The sequence below is a fragment of the Furipterus horrens genome, unplaced genomic scaffold (genome assembly GCF_987537825.1).
Source record: "Furipterus horrens unplaced genomic scaffold, mFurHor1.1.pri manual_scaffold_3, whole genome shotgun sequence".
NCBI classification, from domain to species: domain Eukaryota; kingdom Metazoa; phylum Chordata; class Mammalia; order Chiroptera; family Furipteridae; genus Furipterus; species Furipterus horrens.
The window spans coordinates 71,602,107-71,623,313 of NW_028327173.1; the positions used below are offsets into that span (position 1 = coordinate 71,602,107).

General features: G+C 50.0%; 1 protein-coding gene across 1 annotated transcript in view; it reads right to left on the minus strand.

The window, feature by feature from the left end:
- Positions 1-2,151: 2,151 nt before the first annotated feature.
- Positions 2,152-21,207, minus strand: part of LOC150015292 (maestro heat-like repeat-containing protein family member 7) — a 31,309-nt gene continuing 12,253 nt past the window's right edge. The window contains exons 11-19 of the mRNA XM_090268288.1: positions 16,888-17,025; positions 14,952-15,066; positions 10,734-10,874; positions 9,881-10,063; positions 9,113-9,271; positions 8,730-8,852; positions 4,999-5,101; positions 2,909-2,971; positions 2,152-2,360 (exon numbers count right to left, since the gene is read on the minus strand). Of these exons, the coding sequence (XP_090124414.1) occupies positions 2,152-2,360; positions 2,909-2,971; positions 4,999-5,101; positions 8,730-8,852; positions 9,113-9,271; positions 9,881-10,063; positions 10,734-10,874; positions 14,952-15,066; positions 16,888-17,025 (1,234 nt within the window). The remainder of the gene's footprint in view (positions 2,361-2,908; positions 2,972-4,998; positions 5,102-8,729; positions 8,853-9,112; positions 9,272-9,880; positions 10,064-10,733; positions 10,875-14,951; positions 15,067-16,887; positions 17,026-21,207) is intronic.

Here is a 21,207-nt window from a genome sequence, read left to right on the forward strand (position 1 = left end):
TAACAAGGGGGGAGGCGGGAGGGAGAGAAGGGGGTAAGAAGGGGAAGGGTCAAGTCAAAGAACATGTATAAATGGCCCATGGACATGGGCAACTGAGTGGGGACTGAATGTGGGGGAAGGGAGGGGCAGGGTGCAGGGAAGCAAGAGGGGGAAAAAAGTGGGACAACTGTAATGGGAAAACAAACACAAACATTTTTTTAGTGGGAAAAAAATGAAAATATTAAGAAAGGAAATGCCAGTTCATTGAATATTCGGACAAGGATTTTCCTTCACATTGTATATTTTTCTCCCTATCTGATCCCTCCAGAGTTTGGCATTCTAAAGAAGTAAGTAATGACATAAGTTTATTTGCATAAAACTAATAAGACCAGTTGTTAATAGAGGTTCTTTTTTTTTGACGAAGTCTTTGACAGGAATGTCAAGCCTAATGGAGACATGCTTGGGCTTAGGTTGTTACCAAAAAGCCCTGAGGAACTGGGAATGACTTTCAAAGGTAATAAAAGCCCGCAAGATAAAAGGCCTGGTACCATGGCTGGTTGTGCGGTCCACAGCAATCTTTCTAGGGAAGGAACGAAGGTTGTTTTCCTGAAAGATGGCTAGAAGGGACCTTAAGGCACAATGAAAAACCAGAAAGACTTGGAAAACACAGGTAGGTATAGGCAAGGCTGAATGCCAGGTATGTGGCCCAGCTTCTGTGCCCTGAAGAGCAGACTGAAGGTCGCCCTAAATGTTCCTTGGTAAGTTCCAGCAAAGCAGAACTAAAGATCATAAGTGATAATTTGCTGCTCTTGTTATGTTTATGCAAATGAACAGGATAAATTAAAAATGGACTTAATGCAGTCCCTTTAATGACAAGGAGGGTAATCTTAGGGAGAAAAACCATTACTCAAGGAAAATCACAATGATAAGCGGCAGACTATAAAGTAGTGCAGCTAACCGTCTTAAAAGCTTCTTTTTATTTATAGTATGTTTTCACTTGAAAGTTAAACCATGTCTGTGGTATCATCAAAGATATTTAAGTTGCAGGCAAGAAGAATGTCAAGTGCCTTGCAACTGGATGTCTTTCCAATAAGACAGTCTTACAGATTTAGAGACTTGTTTGTGGGTTATGTTACATAAATTAACATGTGTTTTCTGTTTTCAAAGGGCATAAGCCTATGACCACATTACCTGAGTGATTGTCTGTATGTATAAGCCTCACTTAATCCTCTCTGCAGTGCTGCCTCCCGAGACTCAATGGTTTGGCTGAACTAAATGGCTGGGTTGGTGAAGAATGGGGTGGTCTGTGGGCTTCACTTTAAAACTGGTTTCTCTTTTCTATCCTAATGGCTTGGACAGAAAGGGCCCAGAGATCTGAGAGGGCGGAAACCTAAACTATTTCCCTCAGCCCAAACTAAGTATAATGGGCAGAAGGGTTTTGGACAGGCGAGATGTGCCTAGCACACCTTCCTTCAAAGAAGCCCTTTGTTTCTTTTTCTTTTTTTCTTCCCTAATGTGGAACATTAAAAAATTAATCCCTGCCTTTTGTCATGTAGTGGTTATGGATTGAATGATGTCTTTTAACCCTTTTTGTCAAATCTTTTGCCCCCAGAACACAACAAGGATGCCAGCCTGTTAAACCAAGCACGCCATTGTCCGGAGACAGCCAACTGACCTGTAGTCTGCACGATCCTTCCCCATGCGGGAAGGCCACCCTCCCCTCCACACCCCCACTCTTATTAGGGATTTCTGGACCCAAGGGGAGGTGGGACGACGACCACGTCCAGTTTGAAGCAGCTAGAGGAGCTCGAGACCTTCGCCCATTGTCCTTTATAAGATTGTAAAGGGTCTTAATATCCGAGAGGGAGGGATTGTTATTTTTTATTGTTAAAATAATTGATCACTTATTTACTTAAAAAAGAAGAAGAAGAAGAATATATGAAAGGGTGAAGTGGGAGAGCTTGTATGTACGAGCCATGGGTATGGACTTGAGGGGGGTTGCTGGGGGGGGTGCTGGGTGGAGGGGAGTAAAGGGGAAAAAGTTGGAACTATTGTAACCATTTAATGGATAAAATAAACTTGTAACCATTTTATTGATAAAAGAAACTTTACAATAATAAAAAAATTTAAAAAATAATGTTTCCTATGAAAACACTGCTCCGAGGACATCGATCAGAAGCCCAGTGCCCGCATGATCCAGCAGCGCCGCCAGTGGGAAGTGGGCAGGTTCTCATCACTAGGGCTCCCGCGATGTATGATGGCTGAGTCCCCATGTGGCAGTGGCGATGAGTTCAGCAAGCAGCTGGCCAGGATCTGGTCCTGGGCCTGGGCCGCACAGATACATACTGAGGCTTCTGGGTCGTGTCTCAAGTTTTTCAGAGCTGAGTCATGGGAAGGAAAGGGGCCACTTGTGAAGACCAGGTCTCCACATGGGTCTCACACCTTACCTTCCTTCTCATTTCCATGACACGGCTTCGGCACCCTTTGTTCAACCTCCCCTCATCTTACCTTCCTCCCAGCTCTTCAAATTGTTTACACTTCAAAGCCTGAAGCAAAACCTGCCTCCTCCGGGAAGTCTTCTTGGAGTGCCCCAGCCTACCTTCAGTTTTCCCATCAGCTTTCCCAGTTACAAAATTAATCTTCCCCTTTTAAGAGTCTGAAGTGCTTGCCCTGAACTAAGTGATTTTGAGTCTGGTTCTCTGAGTCTGGTTTCTTAGACTATAAGCTCCCTCAGGATGGGGCTATGTCCTCTGTCTTGGGGACTCCATGGTACATAACATGTACTCATCTGCATAAAGACTTAACACAACTGAATTGAGCTGAGGACCCTTCCCTTGGGACTTATCCCTTTCCTTTTCTCTGACCCACTGTGAGCCTACCCATTCTCTCACTGGCCCCTGAAATCTCACCAACGCAGAGCACAACTTACCGGCGTTAACTTCATGCAGATGCTCTTCTGTCATTACGCTCTTCATGAAGGGGACCAGGGACCCTTGAGAATAATCCGAGAGGTGAGCATACCTACCTCCTTACTCTGACCCCACCCCCATCCCACCCTCGGACCAGACCTCCTCAGAGAAGCTCTCCCCACCCTTCTCCAGCCTTGCCAATGAGGACACAAAAGGAGAACTTCATTTTGACCCTGCAACGGAGTCCCCAAGAGAGGCCCTGGGAGAGGTGGCAGGCTCAAAGGGCAGGGATGGCACCAGGACAGGGGCACGATGTGGGCTGTAGCCAACTCTGACAGACAGCCCCAGGCAGTCACTTAGTCAGACTGGCCCTTAGTATCCTCACCTGAGACTGGAGGCGGTGCTGCCCCAGCTGCCCCTTCTCTGGGGAGTTTGAGCCACAATAACATGAAAGACACCAAGTGCCTGGCATACCCTCCAGGCAGGCAGTTGGCAGGGCCCATGGAGGGGCTGAGACCCAGCTCCTCAGCGATGTTACTTAGCCCTCCCCTGCGCCCAGCCTGCATGCCTGGCTCCCAAAGTGCCACCAGATCCTTAAATGGCCTATACCTCTTGCAAGGCCCTTCCTACACTTTCTTACCTGGCTAATTCCTATTTATTTTTGAATATTCAGCTCAACATAGTTGCTCCTCCAGGAAATCGTTCCTGCGCCTGCCCCCAAGCTAGGTTAAATGCTTCTCTGGGTTCCCAGAGTCCCTGTGAGTCTCTCTCTATCTGTATATGGTCTGTTGTATTTTACATGTGACTTATGAATCTCCCATCAGACCAGGGGTTTCTTCAGCTTCAACTCCCTGGGGAGAGGTAGGGCAGTCTCCAAGGATCCTAGAGCATGTGCACAATTGTATGCAGATATGCATTTTCCTAGAATAGGTGTTCCCAACTTTCTTCAGAGTCTCACAAAAGATCGGTCATGCATGGAGGCTAGAGTCTTGCCCCACAGTGGGCGCTGTCTGTGGGCAAGGCTGGCACTGCTCAACTCTGTTCCCCCAGCACAGCGCCTGGCAGAGAGGAGATTCCTGCGGTGTTAAACACCAACATTTTTAGAAGTGATTAATTTGGAATGAGATTGAGGAAGTAATGTCACTCCCCGGGAGAAGCTGCCTCTGAACAGGCCCCCACATTCTGAGGGCTCCCCCAGTCCGGGCATGACTCCTCTGTCCCATCACTGATCACGTGAACAGCATCAGCCCCTGAAGGGTTCTTTGTTTCCCTGGGCTAAGCATAGTGACTGACACAGAGTAGAGGGTCAACCACCATTTGCTAAACAAACCACTGAAGAGATCCACGGATGGATGGATGGATAAAAACCTGCAACTGATTTGAGGGAAGTCAAGGAAACATCACTTTACAAAGTACAGGGCTGGGAGCATCATCCTCTCTAAGCCTCTTTGCAGCAGGGCTTCCTGGTCTTTGGTGAAGGGTGTGTAGTTATTTTGGGGGGAGTGGGAGTAGAGCTGGGAGAAGACATACCCAGCATGTCATCAGAAGGGTCCTGCAGGGGATTCTGGGTGAGGGGAATCTGCTATTTGTTTTTTCCACACAGAGACAGAGGCTGGCACTGTGGCGAGAATGAAGGTAACTAACATTGAGTGAGCACCTTGACGTGCCAGGCTTCATATAAAAAAAAAAAAAAAAAATTCTTGTCTGGTCTGTGAAATAGGAGTTGCTCCCCATCTCACAGGTGAGAAAACTGAGCTCAGAAAGGGGGCATCATGGAGCTGAGATTTGACGTCACTTTTCCACGTCCACAGTGGCAGGCCCCCGCTGCGCCAGGGCCCGGGCTGCACTCCAGGGGGAACTGTTCTGCTGTGTATAGTTGCCGAGGTTCTGACCTGCACAAGGACTCCAGGCTGAATCCAGCCTGTGGTCCACGCAGTGATCTCAGAGGAGAGAAGACCTTTCTAATTTGCACCACAACTATCTGCTAACCTAACCAACCCTCAAACCCCAGGGGAGGCACCCACCCAGGTGCCCAAAGGGCTGGCAGCTTCCTTCCAAGTTGGAGATTGTGCAGAGCCCCAGGAGCAGCACTAGTGCCCAGGTAGGTTACCTATGAACATGACGGAGGACTTCCGGAGAGAGGCTCGGGAATTCTTGGCGTACTCCAGGCTCTGGTTGAGAAATGTGAAGGCGCTGTCTCGGTGGGTGTTCACCTGGGACAAAGAGAACCCCCAAAGTGCTGAGCCCTCATGAGAACTAATTACTCATCCACCCCTCCCGAAGCTGGGAATGGTGACTGTCAGGCAGCCAAGCCCTGGCCTCTTGCCTCCTGAAAATCTCTGCCTGAGCCCCAGAGGCCAGGCCTCAGCTCCTCCTGGCAGATTACAAAAATCGCTTTTGTGGTCTTTCTGCCTTGAGTGTCTCCTCTTCCAACCCACCCCCCTGCTGCAGCTGGAAGGAAAATTCTAAAATGCAAGTCCATTCAGAGGCGAGGATGCACATTACGCACAAGGGACATGATCGATAAGGAGAAAGGTCTGACCAGGGTGAAGGATTCAAGTGGCAGAGCAGGTGGGAATAAACTGGAAAGTGAGGAAGTTCTTAAAGGCCCTTAAAAGCCAAGCAGGCAGAGGGCTGACTTATGCTTTAGAAAATAGGAAGCCGGCATGCATTCATTTTTTTTTTTTTTTTAGATTTTATTTACTTACTTTTAGAGAGAGGGGGAGGAAGGGAGAAAGAGGGAGGAAAACATCAACATGTGGTTGCTGCTTGCGCGCCCCCAACCGGGGACCTGGCCCGCAACTCATGCATGTGCCCTGACCGGGAATTGAACCAGAGGCCCTTTAGTTTGCAGGTGAGCACTCAATCGGCTAAGCCACACCAGCCAGGGCCCAACATTCATTCTTGATAAGGTGATGGCAAAGCAATAATTTGGGCAAAATAATCTGACAGTGGTGTTTGGGATGAATTTGATCAAGTAGAAACTAGGGGGCAGACATCTTGCTAAGAGGCTGTTGCGGGAAATGAAGAGAAATCTGATCTGATCGCTCCCCTGTTGACAATCTCCACATCAGGGAGTGAACTCCTGGGCATGATGCAAAGCCTCTATGATCACGTTCCTTCTCGGCCTCAACTTCCGCACTGCCTTCACCTGCCATGCACATTATGCTCCAGTCCCAGGATGTAGCCCAGTTCTCCTCAGATCTGTGCCTGATACAAGCAGTTGCTCCTAACTGCAGCGTCCTTCCCTCTCTTCATCTGACGAATTCCCTCTCATCCCCTGAGGCTCAGCTCAGAAGCCATCTCTCCCTGAAGCTTCCGCAAACCTCAGGCAGAGCTGATCCTAGCACCTGTGATGTTTCTGCAGCATCTTGCACAATCTTTGTCACAGCACCTATGACATTGTGTTGCAATTATTTATACCCGTTTCCTCCACCGGAGCCTAAGCTCCCCAGAGAGAAGGAGCCGTCTCACTGCACTCAGGGCCTCAGTGCCCTGCACAGGACTTGGCATGCTGCAAGTGCCCAGAAACTGTTGGATGATGGATGGATGAGTGACTGAGTGAATGAATGAAAGAATGAATGAATTGATGAATAGGTTCCCAACCCCTTTCTAAACCAACGGTAGAACATACCCTTCGCATGAACAAAACTATGGACAGAGTCACGAGCTGGCAGCCCACGGACCAGAAGTGGCCAGCCAAGTGGTGACCCACACAGTGTTTTAAGCAAGCTGAACTGATTGCTGATTAATGTCTTATAAAAATCTGGGTTTCACTCTGGCCAAGTAGCTCAGTTGGTTAAAAAAATGTCTTCCCAATATGCCAAGGTTATGGGTTAGATCCCTGGTCAGGGCATATACAAGAACCAACCAATGAATGCATCAATTAGTGAAAAATAAATCAATGTTTCTCTCTCCAATAAAAAAAAAAAAATCTGGGTTTCTAGCTTCTCTTGTGAAGGCGAGGACCTGGCAAGAGTGGCTGCACAGTGAGTTGGAGCACTCCACTCGGGCTTTCAGCAGGGACTGGGCCCTGCAGGCTGCCACAGGCACTGCCACTGCCACGTCACTCGTGATGATGTCTGCCCAGTCCCTGGGCACTGCAGGTATTTGAATTAGCGCCCTGGCCAAGCACTTCCTCCAGGGTGTTTTCTCTCTGTGTAAAATGATGGTAACGATATTAGACACTGGGTGAGGAGATTTTGAGCATTCCTGAGAGTGGTGGTCCTGAAACATCTTCCCAATCTGACATTTTGTATATATTTGTTAGGTTGGTAGGGGGAATACTGACACACTCTGTCCAAATCTCCCTTTGGGTTTGAAAAATGTATTCCCCCAGCTATGGAGATTGCTTTGGCTGAAGAAAACAGTTAACCCAAGGTCACGTCCCTTCCCAGGGGGGCTGGCATCCAGAGACAGGCAGGATGTAAAGATATGACCCCCGACTCCGATTTGTGGAATCTCATGAAGTGCTGGCTGAGGCCTCCCTGCAACCACGAGGAGGCTTGACTGCTCTACCACTCCTGCTCCTCGCTTTCCCTTATGCAGGTGTTAACCCCAAGGGTACACCCTCATAAACCCCGTGCGTGCTAATCCGTCTTAGAGTCTGCATCCAGGGGAACCCTGCCCATGACAACAGGGAAGGTAAATGGGACCAGATGGCAAAGCTTCCTAAAAGTTATGCGGAGGTACTGGGCCATATCCAGCACTTTACTACCTTAGGATGTTCTCAGGTGTTACCTAGAAAAGGGGTTCTGTGTGGTCAGATAAGTTTGGAAAACCGTGAATTAAACAGCCATGAAACGTGTCCTTAGCACAGAACATCTCATAGACTTTAAAGAGCTGATGGTGCTGCAAACACCCAAGAGGAAGATGACAATGCAGTGTTTCCCAAACCTAGTTTGGGACGTCTGAGAACGTCCTTTCTCCCCAGTAGGGCATATCCTATAGAACTGGTGTCATAGCCCTGGCTGCTGTGGCTCACTTGGTTGGAGCATCGTCTCATAAACCAAGAGATCTCGGGTTCTATTCCCAGTCAGCGTACGTGCCTAGGTCTGGGGGCCAGGCCTGTCAGGGTGCATACAAGAGGCAACTGATCGATGTTTCTCTTTCACATCGATGTTCCTCTCCCTCTCTCTCTCTCTCCCTCCCTTCCCTTCTCTCTAAAAATCAATAAGCATGTCCTCAGGTAAGGATAAAAGAAAAAAAAAATTGGTGTTATGGACAATACACTCTGGGAATTACTGTTGTAGAAAAGGGAGCCGGTAAAGCCCTTTCAGCAAGATAAACAGATGTGTGTTTTCACCAGACCACTCTGGAGGCCTGAGTGGGGAATGGATTGGAAAGGTGAGATTAAAAGCTGGGAGACCCACTGGAGGGCTAGACCCAAGTCCCAGCTGAGAGACATCCATGACCTGAACTAAAGGCAGTGACAGTGGGGGTGGGGAGGGAAAATCAGATTCAGACGTATTTAAGATATTTAAGATTGATCCAGTGTGGAAGGTGAGGGAGATGAAGGCATCTAGGCTGATTCTGGGTTTCAGCTTTGGGGCTCAAGAGGGACAGAGCAAAATGGCAACAGGAAGTCATAAGTTCGGAAGAGACATGCTGAGCTCGCAGTGCGTGTGGTTCAGTTTGGGGGTTGTGTCTGGTAAACCCCTGGAAAGGGAACACTAGGAGTAAGGAGAGAAGTTAGAGACCGAGATGAACATTCAGGAGCCAACAACTCATGGGTGCTATTGGAATTTCCAGTCAAGATGTAAAAAAAAAGAAGAGGAAAGGAAAGAACGGCCCATCTCCAACGTACTCATAAGGAACCACTGGCATCTTGGAAGCACTCACAAGGTAGATGCAAATCTTGGCCACCGTCCATTGCTGGCTGTCCCAGGGCTTCCGGCTATAAGCTCTTTTTGGCAAGTCCCATGCCATGAAGCAAGAACAGCGGGACAGGGTCTTCACGCAGCACTGAGGACCAACAGAAAGAGAATACCAGAGCTGTGGAGTTCCGGGACCGCCAGAACATGTTCCAGAAGAAAGTCGTGTGAAACGGCACTTTGGAAAATCAATTCCCATTTGAAGTGGACAAGCGCAGCTGGTGTTTGGAAGAGGAATCCTGACACAGGTGCTTTCGGAAAACAGACTTCTCACCATAGTGGTTAGTGACTCCGGATCAGTTTCCATAAAGGGAGAGGCACCCGCAGGGCCAGGGGCCTGCGCACACTCACCTGGCCCACCTTGGCGTTGCCCTCTTGCATGGTCAGCAGCAGGGGAACCAAGGCGCTGATCAGCTGTTCCTCCATGGCAGGGGTGCGGGGCGACGACCGCAGCTTCCGGACCACCTTGCCGTACAGCTTGATGCAGGAGGAGCGCACATCTTCTCGTGACTGGGAGAGACGTGGAGGCTCAGGCACGCTCCCTCCTCCAGGAGGCAGCCTGGGCCTCTGCGCCTCACAGGGAAACACCCCGGCCTTCCTTCCACTCGTTCTGAGCGGCCCTCCAGGCACAGGAGGCACAGAGACAGAGAACAGCAGAGCCCCCTGCTGGGCCTGATCTGGGGCTGCTGTCTCCCTGCTGGAGCCTAGGTCTGGAGCTCCTCCCGCTCTTCCCAGCCAGGCCTCCTGCTCATCCAAGACATGTCTTAGAGTCAAGTGGGAAAATGAGCCCTCTGCCTGGACCAATAAGAAATGCACCTCCTGTAGGTGGACCAATAGCAATGAAGCAAGTCACTGGGAGACTTGATTATAGAAGAAGAGCTCCCTCCATGCGAGCCAATTAGAAAAGGACCTTTCTATGCAAACCTATTACAAAAAAGATGCAGACAAGTTGGAATGATGAATGAGGTACCCCTTCCCCTGGGCTGACTTGGCCCTGCCCACTTGGCACTGCCCAGGTGCCAGTGGGCCATGGAGGTATTGCAACCTGCAGGGCAGTAAAGAACCATCCTCTATAGCCAACTCCTACCCCTCCCACCCACACCCAAGGGGGTTCCTTACATCACTGAAGTGTGGCAGCAGGATCTGCAGCAGCTCCACATAGGCTGAGCTGTCATTCAGTTTCCTGTGGTCCAGCCCCTTGAAGATGCTCTTGAGGTTTTGGCTTGCCTCCATCAACAGCAGCCCATCCACATTCTTCAGAGCCTTCACCATGAAGGGCAGAAGAGCCTGCACCTTGGTGGTCTGTGGGGCAGGAGCATTTGGGATGGGGCCTCCTACTTGGGCTAACAGGTGGGAGACCCAGCCTCTGCTTCACCGAGAAGAACTCAGTGCAACAAGGCTCACTTCCAGGCCTTTGCTTCTGCCATCCCACAGGCCTGGGACACCCTCACTGAAGCTCTTGCTGTCCCCAGAGCCTTCTTTGGCCCTGCCGACTCCTTCCTCGCCTGAATACCCGAAGCACTTGGCTGTCTACTCCCTTCCTTGCATAATTATTAGTTAGCTTTAGAGTCTACATCTTGTCATTTCACCTGCTATATATATATATATTATGAGCTGTAACAGTGCTTAGTAGAAAGAACAAAGCACTTTAAAAAATGCTAATGATGTCCCAACAATCCTAGCCTTGGTTTCCTAATCTGTAAAGCAGGAATAATTACTGCCATCTCCAGCCCCTCTCACACATTAGGGACATTGTGAAAACTCTGGATTACAAACTACTTCAAAACAAATGAAGTATTTAGGGAATTATTAAGGGATATCTATTTTACAGATGGAGCAGCTGAGGCAGGGACAGAAACAGGCTCCGATTCTGATTCCAGCCACCGGCATCTGAAAGTCGATGACAGCCAGCTCCGTCCTTCCTCCAACCCAGAGTCCAGCTGGGCTGGGCTTTCCTCTGCCCTCGGCTTACCTTCTCAGCCTTGCGGGCCAGGGTGGCCAGGCCTCGGATGGACAGAATCTTCATGATGGGATCGCGGTGGTTCAGGCCTTCCACCATCCGCCCGAAAGAGTATTTCTCAGGAATCCGCTGCACCTGCTCCATCTGGAGGAGCTAAGGGAGGAACAGTGATTACTCCCCGGACGGAGGGGATAGGCAGCCCTCTGGGTCCCATGCACTGCTAGCACACGCCGGATGACCAGGGGCCGGGTGTGGGGCATGAACAATTATTGCCCAGTCAGCACCGTCCAATGCAAGCCATGTGTACAGGCCTAAACTTCCTAATAGCCACATTAAAAGAGTGAAAAGAAATAGGTAACATTAACTTTACTAATACATCTTATTTAACCCAGTATATCCAAACTAGTATCATTTCAGCATGTAATCAATATAAAAATTATTGATATATTTCACACTGAAACTTGGTGTGAATTTTATACTCTGGAAACATTTCAATTCAGACTGCATTACAAGGGTCAACTAGGTCCCATGTGGCTGGTGGCAACCATATTGGACAGTCCAGGTTTGCTTTGTGAGAGCCACTGGTCCTCTGTCTCCACCCAGCACTCAGTGGTGATGGCCCTGCGCCTTGTCCTTTCTGCCCACTCTTCCCAGTGAGCCCCCCATTCTCAGAATCTTAACTGCTGTCCCTGGGTAAATAACTCCTAAGTCTGTGCCTCCAGCTCAGCCTCCATCTGGAGCTTCCAATTTGGAAAACCAACAGTTCACCGCACACCTCCACCGGATGTCCAGCACCTCATGTCAGAGCTGAACACGTCACTACCCAGCTCAGAGCCTCCATTCTCCCCCATTGCCTTCCACCATCAACCCTAATTGCTCTGGGGCCCCATTCATGCCTGCCTGCCCTCTAGCCACACTCACTATCAACCATCTTTTAAACAAGATGCGCACCATTCATGGAATGACCCAGACTGTTTTGTCCCTTTAGGGTGGACAGGATGCCCTTCTGCCACAGCAGCCACCTCCGCTCTAGCCCCTGCTTACTTTGCATGACTCCATCTAGAACTCAGCCCCTGAGAAGCCATGTCTGACAGTGCCCCCAAGACTCACCTCGGCAGCTGGCTCCCTTCTCTGGCCCCCCTAGGACCCCTAGGGTCCTGAACATGGAGACCTTAGGGCTCCCCTCTGCTAATGTATCTGCCTGCCCTCTCCCATTGTGGGTTTCCTTAAGGACAAAAACGAGTGTTTCTCCTTTGGGTCCCTTTGAGACAGCTGTGTTGTGGCATATGTGCTTAGGGGACACTTGTTGCCTGAAACATGAAATTTGGTTCCTTTCCTCGCTAAAATTGCCCTTCCTCCTGTGTCTCCATTGCAGGGTTAGCAACCCGCCCCCCCCCCCGACCCTCCCCGATCCCTCCCCCACCCCCCCAGTTCTTTTCCCAGCCCCAAACCAGACATCACTCTCATCTCCTTCCTCTCCCTCCACACCCTCCCCACCCACCACAACCACCGGTCTTCAATTTCTGCCTAGTTGTCCTCATAAACACTTCTCCTACCTGTTACCCTGCCCTATATCTACTGAGACTAGTGAGACCATGTGTCTGTATAATGAGAAGAGAGAGCTGGGGAGAGGGGCTCCTACCCATCCATACAGGATACTCAGGCCTGCTATGCACCAGGTTCTGTGCTGGGCACTAGAAATACAGGAAAGAGTAAAGATGATGATGATGGTAATAATAGCAACAGAGCTGACTCACAGAGAGCACTTCCTGTGTCCTGGAACTGTTCTGAGTGCTGGATGTAAACTCACTGAATCCTCATCGAAACCCTATGAGATGGGCAGTTCATTATCCCCGCATTACAGGTGCGGAAACCGAGGCACAGGCAGGTTCCGTGACTCGCCCAAGGTCACAAAGCTCCCTAGAGGAGTTCCTGGCCATTGGTAGAAGCAAGTACACACATGACACCCACAGCACAGGGGCCTGGGGAGCCAGGGAGGAACATCTGAGCCTCATCAAAGTTCCAGAGTGTATGCAGCAGGCCTGGCTCTGGCCAGGAGCAGACCACCACCTCTTCTGGGAAGTAGGAGAGCCTAGGGGAGGACCCTTGCTCCTGGAGGAAGGGCCACTGCTCAGGGTTCCAGGCGAATGCTGGGGAAGATTAAGTCTAGAGTGGTGAACACAAGAGCATCCCCCGAGATCTGGCAAGGTCCAACTTCCCACGCCCTCCCTGAAGAAACTGTGCAGCAGCCACTTAAGACTAAGGCCGATTGCAATAGAAGAGCCAGTCATGGAGACATGGTCTGAAGCTCTCTGGACTCCCTGAGGTGCGTGACCTGGAAAAATGCCCCTAAACTTGAGCCTCGCAAGTCTTCCTTTGCAGCACTGCTGTGCAGATTAGAAGGGTAACTAATAAATGAAAGCAGTCAGCCCAGGGTTTGGGACATAGTAGGCCCTCAAGAAATGGCATTTTCCCTTTCCACACCAGAACCATGCGGAAAATTAGAAGTAAGACCCATGCTTATCATCCTGGAGGTGATGTTCTGCTGGTGCCTGCAAAGCCAGGCAAAGTGTCCACTCTGACCCTCACTTCTCTATTCAATCTCCCCATCTGGGAGCCCTCTGAGGACTGGGTCTGGGGCTGCAATGCATGGCCCCTGTTCTGCAGACTCACAGTCCAGAAGAGGACTTCTGCAGAGGCGGAAATATGCAAGGAGTACCTGGAATGCCATGCTGCCTCCTGTCCACCTGGCAGACTTTGCTCACCAGTCAAGGCCTGTCTCAGATGGCACCTCCTCCAGGAAGCCTTCCTTAACTGAGCCTCCTGCCTCTGAGCCCCACTGTACAGACCCCAGTGATAGCCCTGACCCGCTCCATGGCAATCAGCAGGTCAAAAGAGGCACACAGGGGTAGGTTAAGAGAGTGGGTTTTGCAAGTGTCCGTCAACTGATGAATGGATAAACAAAACATGATATATACATACTACGAAATATGATTTAGCCTTAAAAAGGAATGAAATTCTACAACATGGGTGAATCTAAAAAACCTTATGATAAGTATAATAAGGCAGATAGTGTAGATTTCACTTATCCAAAACCTAGAAAAGGCAGATTCACAGAGACAGGAAGTAGAAGGTGGTTCCAGGGGCCAGGAGAGGGGGGATGGGAAGTTTCAGTTTGGGAAGGAAGATGAAAAAGTTCGGGAGATGATGGTGGTGATGGCTGCACAACACTACGAATGCACTTAAAGCCACTGTGCTGTGCAGTTAAAATTATAAAAGTAGCAAGTTTTGTGATATACATGGTGGGGCAAAAGTAGGCTTACAGCTGTTGGTATGGAAAATAATACAATAATTAATAAATAATAATACAAAAATAATGTACTCACAAGTGTAAACCTACTTTTGCACCATGTGTATTTTACCACACGCGCACATACGCGCGCACACATACACACACATACACACAGTGTTCTAAGAGCTCAGATGTCTGTGTTCGAATTCCGGATCTGCCAGTTACAGGCTGCATGGCCTTAGGAAAGTTATTTAAATCTGTGCCTGTTTATTCCTCTGAAATGGGAGATAGAATGGTATCTGCACCATCAGATTATGTGAGGATTACATGAATCGGTATGTGTAAGGCTCCTAGAATGTGCCTGGAAGATAGTAAGTGCTCAGTACGTGTTCTATTATTATAAGTCAGTCTCCCCTTCTGGGTCTGACCCTAGCCATGTCCTGACTCATCTTTCCCCAGCAACCCCCTCCTAGTACCCCACACACACTCACTCAGCTTAGATGTCACTTGCTCAAGGAAGCCCTCCCTGATGATCCCCATCATAGCACACATCACTCTACAGCACCCCATGTTATAATGGGGATGTCCCCTCGCTCCTTTGTGGCACCACGGATTCATTGAGGGCAGGCCAGAGTCAAACGTATGTTTATACCTCCAATCTGGTGCTTGGCACACAGAAATGCCCAGCAAAGGATAGCGGTTGCCTGGGGAACAGAAGGGGTCTGAGAAGAGTGGAATGGGGTGAAGGAGTGGAGAGAGGAGGAGAAAAGGGAGGGAAGAAGGAGCTCTTCCTATTCAAGAGAAATCATGCTCACCACAGACTGTCAATTGTTAAGTACTATTTGCGCAGGAGAAAAGACCACTAATGTGAACTGAAGCCTATGCTCAGGGGAAGGCCTGGGAGCAGCCCCACCGTGCACGCAGTGCCCCATTGGTACCTCCACTAAGAAGGCGGTGGCGGTGATCTTGTGCTTCTCGTCGCCTCGCTCCAGGAGCGGGATGAGCAGGTAGAGGATGCGGCCCAGGTCCCGGCAGGAGCAGTGCACCATGGCCCTGCAGGTGGGGAAGGGGAGCAGTCCCTCAGGCTCTCTGGCCCCAGGGAGGCCTGCTGTGTGGGAGTCTGGCCGAGACACTGGAAACCATGGACAAGACAGGGTCACCTGGGCTTCTGCATTCCCAGGATTTCCCACCTGGACAGGACCTCGGAGGCCATCTAGTTTAACTATTTTGTTTTACAGATGGGGAAACTGAGGCTTAGAGTAGGAATGTGGCTTGCCCAACAGCACAGGGCAAATCAGTAAGACAGCCTGGCTTCAGACTGCCCACTGAACAGGACCACCCCAGGAGGAGGAGGCCGGAAGGAGAGGGTGTGAGGACCCGCTCACTAAGCGCCCGGCAGCAGCCAGGTGCTTTCACAGTGTTATTGCATTTGATCGTCCCCATTAAGCCTCGAGCAGATTACCATTATTATTCCCATTTTCATAAATAAGGGGACAGGGGCTTCGAGTGTAACCTGCTCAGGATCACAGAACCGGAAAAATGGCACAGCTGGCACCCCAGCCCAGGGCCCCCCACTCCAGCTGCCTTGTTCGTTGTACCAAGTCAGTGGTTCTCAAAACGTGGCCCCTTGATCAGCAGTATCAGCATCCCTGGAAACGTGTCAAAAATTCACATTCTCGGGCCCCCATCCCAGACCGACTGAATCAGAAACCCTGAGAGTGGGGCCCAGCAATCGGTGTTTCCACAAGCCCTGCTTGCTAAAGTCTGGGGACCACTGCACTATGCTCCATTATCAGCGAACCCAGGAAGTGTGGCAGTTGTGCACAGAGACTGGAGTAAGGCAGCTCGGGCTCAAATCCTGGCCCCACCACTAGCTGTGTGACTTTGGCAAGTCACTTAACTTCTCTGTGCCTTGGTTTCCTCTTTGGTAACACTGGGATAACAGTAGTACTATTTCATCGGTCACGGTGAGAATTAAATGGAATAATCCACATACATACAGCTCTTTGCACGGTGCCTCAAGCATAGTAAGTGCTCAATAAATGTGCTTGTATCCTGAGACCCCAAGGAGACCCCATCCTGGGCACTTGGTGCAGGGCTGAGGCAGGCATTCCTGCAGGACTCACATCTTTAAAATCAAGGTGTCTGTCCTCTCCTGACCCCATGGGAGGCTGTGTGTGGTTGCAGGAAAGAGCCCCATTTGGGGTCAGCAGGTCATTTCCCAGCTTGGCCACTTCCAGGCTCTGTGACCTTTGGGACACAACTGTCCCTCTCTGGCATCGTCCTCTGCATCAGTAATTCCTGCCCCACCAGGCAGCATAACGATAGTAAGAGCTAACCTGTGTGTCTGAGCTCTGACCATATGCCAGGGGCCGTGCCAAATTCTTTACTTAATCCTCACCCCAAATCTTGGCTGTGGGTCCTATTATTATTTCCTTACGACTAAAGGGAAAGCCGAGACATGGACAGGGATGTAACTTGCCCTGGGTCACACAGATGGGACGCAGCAAGCGGGCATTCAGACGCAGGCAGACCACCTCCAAGGCCACACTCTGACCCTCTCAGCCATCCCATCATTTCTGTAGCACTGGGGGTATTAAATTCATGATGCTGTGAGGGAAGGTGCTTTATAAACAACCCAAGTGCTCTGTGGTTGCCAGGTCCTGTGATACCCGGTTTGCTCTGAAGAGCGTGCACCGTCGTTCACATCTGTGTTGTCTACCCACCAAGGCAGACGGGATCTGCTGGTTTTAGAGGAGAGGTGATGGACTGAGGGAAGGGTTTTGCCCAGAGGCCTGCAAACCCAAGTCTGTCTGAAGACGCTGAGGTCCCTCCCCTCCCTCCAACCCCTGCCTTGGGGGCCCCTGGCCTCACCTAGCCAGCAGGGACACTCCTCGGTGGTGGTTCTCCGCTTGTCCCAAGAGCTCCCAGCCGCCCTGGTCATCCAGAAAGGCGGCCTCGGACGAGCAGCCCATCTTCAGCAGCAGGGTTTTCACCACTTTGACCACACAACTGCCAAGATAAGGGGGCTGAGACCTCATGTCACCCCGCCCCCAGCAGGCTGGGCCGCCCTCCACCCAGGACTCTCCCACCATCAGCTCCCATCTGGCCAGACAAGTTCCTCTCTGTCATGCTAATCATTAGCTAGTGGTGTCCAGTGGATCCACAAAAAGTGGCTTTTTTACAAACAATTATTAGCTTTGAGGACAAGAGTGTAAACAGAAGCAAGATGTCCCTCTCTTTGGAGCTGCTGCTTTACCCTCCCTTTTCCCTGAGTTTCTTTACTGAACAGAGAGGTCGGATTGGAGCCTCCCGCCTCCCAGGTCCTGCCTCAAGCTTGCCCTCCACCCCCATCAAGCCCATGGCGGGGGGAGCTCCATGGGACAGTCCTTTCTGCTCCTTCAGACACAGTCTCCTGTCCAACCCTGAGTCCTTCATTCGCTCAGGACACTTAAGGAGTGAGTCCCAAGTCTAGGTGCACAACAAAAGTCCCTGGGGAGCCTGCACCACCCGGGGACTATCAGGCTGGGATGCCGGTCTGTGCTTTGAAGGCCCTGGGTGAACCTGAGGAGCCCCGGTACGAGGGAACAGGAGGAGGGCTCCGCCAGAGGCTGTCATCCGCCTGCATGCACGGCCCCGGCTGCTCATGGGTATATATTGTATATGTGTGTGTGTGCGGACATGCACGTGTGTAGATCTGTGAGTGTGTGTATGAGCCTTTAGTAAAATAAAAACTGACAATGTGTGGAATAAAGTTTACATTTAAACACAGTTTTCCAGAAAGCCAAACCCTTGCTTTAAGCGTTTAAGACACGGTTTTGTGGGCATAGTTCAGCTGATGCTCAGGGCTGGTGGTTCTCAGGATCCAGGACAAGGCATCAAAGCATTTTGGAACTCAGGTGATGTTCAGGAATTTGCTCTGAGTTTTTCTCTTTGGGGTTTTGTAATGAATATGAGTCCAGTGTAGAAATTCAAGTCATGCAATCTTTGTGCGGATTCTTTGAAACATGTGCTGTCGGGGACAGTCCTTCACCAGCCATGCCATTAAGAGTTTAAAGTTACACACACACACACATATGCATACATGCACACACATGCATACACACACACACACACACACACGAGGGGATGGAGTGGGGTAGGCCCCAGATGTTGTTCACCCTAACAGCCGAGGGCTCACCCTCCCCAACTCTCCCATCCACTGTCCTCCCTCTGCCCCTGAAACTCCCAGCACTGGCTAAGCTGAGATTTATGCATTTTGTTTAGAGAAGGAAGGTTGTACCTTCCAGTTCCAGTATTAGCAGCACCTTTAACTAAAACAGAACAAACCACCTGCGTGTGCTCTCTGTTATGTGTCTCCATGTCCGGTGGCAGTTGGTCACCTCTCGCTAACTGGTTTGGTGACAGCATTGAGCTCAGGGCTCAGAAGCTCAACAGGGAAGAATGTGACTTAAGAGGTTTCAGACAGTCACAGCAGACCCCTGACCTCATCTGTGCAGCCCACAAAGAATGTAGATTTAGGCCAAAGCTTCCAAACACAGAGCTACATCATTCATAGTTTGTCTTCTCCCACTTCACCACTTTCTCAATAAGGCTCCAAAGTTTAACAAAAATGACCTTCTCCATCACCCTTCCTCCCACCTCACTCCCGAAGAGACACCTGGAAAAGCTCAAAGAAGGCCGTCCTGTGCTGCTTCATAAAAAGGCAGAGGTACACTGTTGGGAGAAAGCTGCGGGGTAGGGGGTGCATTTCCTTCGGCTCCCCAAACACCAACTCTGCGGGCTTCACCTTCCTGGAAGGTTCTTGGCTTTTCCCAGCAAATGGAGCCAGTGTTACCCTGTCCCTGCACTGAGATGGGGGGTGGGAAGCGGGCAGGGAGCAAGGATCCAACACCAGCTGCTTCAGAGCCCAAGGCTGCTGCACAGCATGGAAGCTGAACTGCACGGGATGCACTGTCAAGCTCTATCTATGGTGTCCGGTCCGGCAGGACGCCCCCACTCCCTTCAAACCCAAGTCCGTGTGACAGAGCTGGGGCCCACACTCATCGCCTCCACCCACCTCTCCTCACGGGAGGCTGTGACAGTCTCTGTGCACTTAGCCATCTCCTTAGAGCTTTTCCTTTCCTTCACCGGTGCCTGGAGCACCCACGACCCACTTGGCTTCCACGCCCCGGTGCCTAGTTTCCTCGGGCTGCCCCAACCAACGGCCACATAATTGGTGGCTTAAAACAACAGAAATTTATTCTCTCTCCATTCTGGACGCCAGAATCCCAGATCCAGTTGCCAGCAGGGCCCTGCTCCCTCTGAGGGTCGAGGAGAGGACCCGTCCCGGCCTCCGCCTGCTTCCGGTGACTCATGGCGTTCCTTGGCTTGTGGCTGCGGCTCTCCGGTCTCTGTCTCTCTTCACGTGGCCTTCTCCTCCGTGTGCGTCTTTTCCTCTTCGTATAACAACACTTATTGCTGCATTTAGGACCCACCTGGCTCGTCCAGGATGATGTCATCTCAAGCTCCTCAATTATCTTCAAAGACTCTTTTTCCAAATAAGGTCACACTTGGAGGTTCCAGGTGGGACCCGCCATGCAGCCCTCTCCACCCAGGTACCACCTTGTGGCTTTTCTGGTCCCCTTCAGCATGGCACTTGCCCACCTCTGGTTTTCTGTCTCAGATGCTGCCTCCTGCGAGGCAGAGGTGAGGGTGGACGCTCAGGCTCTCTTCCAGCTCCCTGGTGCAAGCATCAACAGATTGAAGCCCTCCATGTCAGGAGTTTGCGTCTTCACTCGGCAGCCCAGGACTTTTCCACGATGTGTTCCTCTTCTTCCTCCTCCACTGCCCCCTCCACTTTCCTCTGGTTTTGTTTTCCCTCCAGCCACCAGCTTTCTGAGTCAGGGGTGACACCCTCATGGCAGCACCTGTGAGCACCAGGGGAGTGAGTGCCAGTGTCCCGCTGTGATGCCATCCTATTTAGTCCTTACAACACACCTAGGGGGTAGAAATCCCTTACCCCATTTTATAGGCAAAGGAACAAGCCACCAAGACGTTAAGGTAGTTTCCCTAAAGTGCAAACCACAAAGTGGTGGAAGCATGACTCAAATCCAAGACCAGCTGCAAAACTGCTTGCCCTGTGCCCCTCAAAGTGCACCTCTGTGAGCATAACACGCAAGAGAAGCCAAAAAGGAAAAAGCTAACAAACTGGTCTACATACATTTAAAATTTCTGAGTGGCAAAAACAAACAAACAAAAAAATAAATAAACAATAAAATAGTTGCCAGTCATGTAACAAACTAGAATATAAATGACAAAGAGCCGTGTCCTTAATATATAAAGCACTTCTACAAATAATTAAGGAAAATTCCCAACAGTTTTGTATAAAATTGGACAAAGGACAAGAACAAGTGCCTCACAGAAAACACAAATAGCATCTCAACCTCAACCCCACTCACGATAAGAGAAACACAAACTAAAAATGCAGCAAAATACAGTATTATCTCACTTATCGCAGGTATTACGTTCTAGACCCCCCCTCGTGAAGTAGGAACCTTACATTTATTCTACACTCTTAAATCTACGTAACTTTAACACCATACGTATACAGTACCGCAAAATCCCGTGATATAGCGAAAAATCCGCGATAAATAATTAAATATATATATTTTTTAATTCCGCGGTGCAGTGAGGCTGCGATAAGTGAACTGCGATATAGAGAGGGACTACTGTACCTTTTGTTCCCCAGTTCTCAGACTGGCTGAGATGAAAATGTTTTATACAGTATTGTGCTGGCAAAATGCGAGGAGACAGACACTCATACACCACTGGTGGCGGTGCCCTTGTTGGAGGCTATTTGGCAAGTTCGGTGCTTTAGGATATATTGCAATTCCTCTTCCATCACATCACTGGTCAAGAACCCTTTTCCCCACACATTCCTATTCCACCTGACTATTTAGATGCAGAGACCTTCTTTGCTGCAGCCATCCTGCTGTCAGGAATTCCTCCTATACATACGATCGCATGTGTGCACATACAGACATGTGGACAAGCAAACTCACTGCAGCATTGTTTGTAATCACAAAGGGCTTCAAAGTGCCTAAATGAAGAGGACTCTGGTGAAATAAATTACGGTACATTGAAATTAATATTGAAATTAATTTTTTTACATGGAAATATTATGCAGCTGTGAAAAATGATGGGTGGCACTAT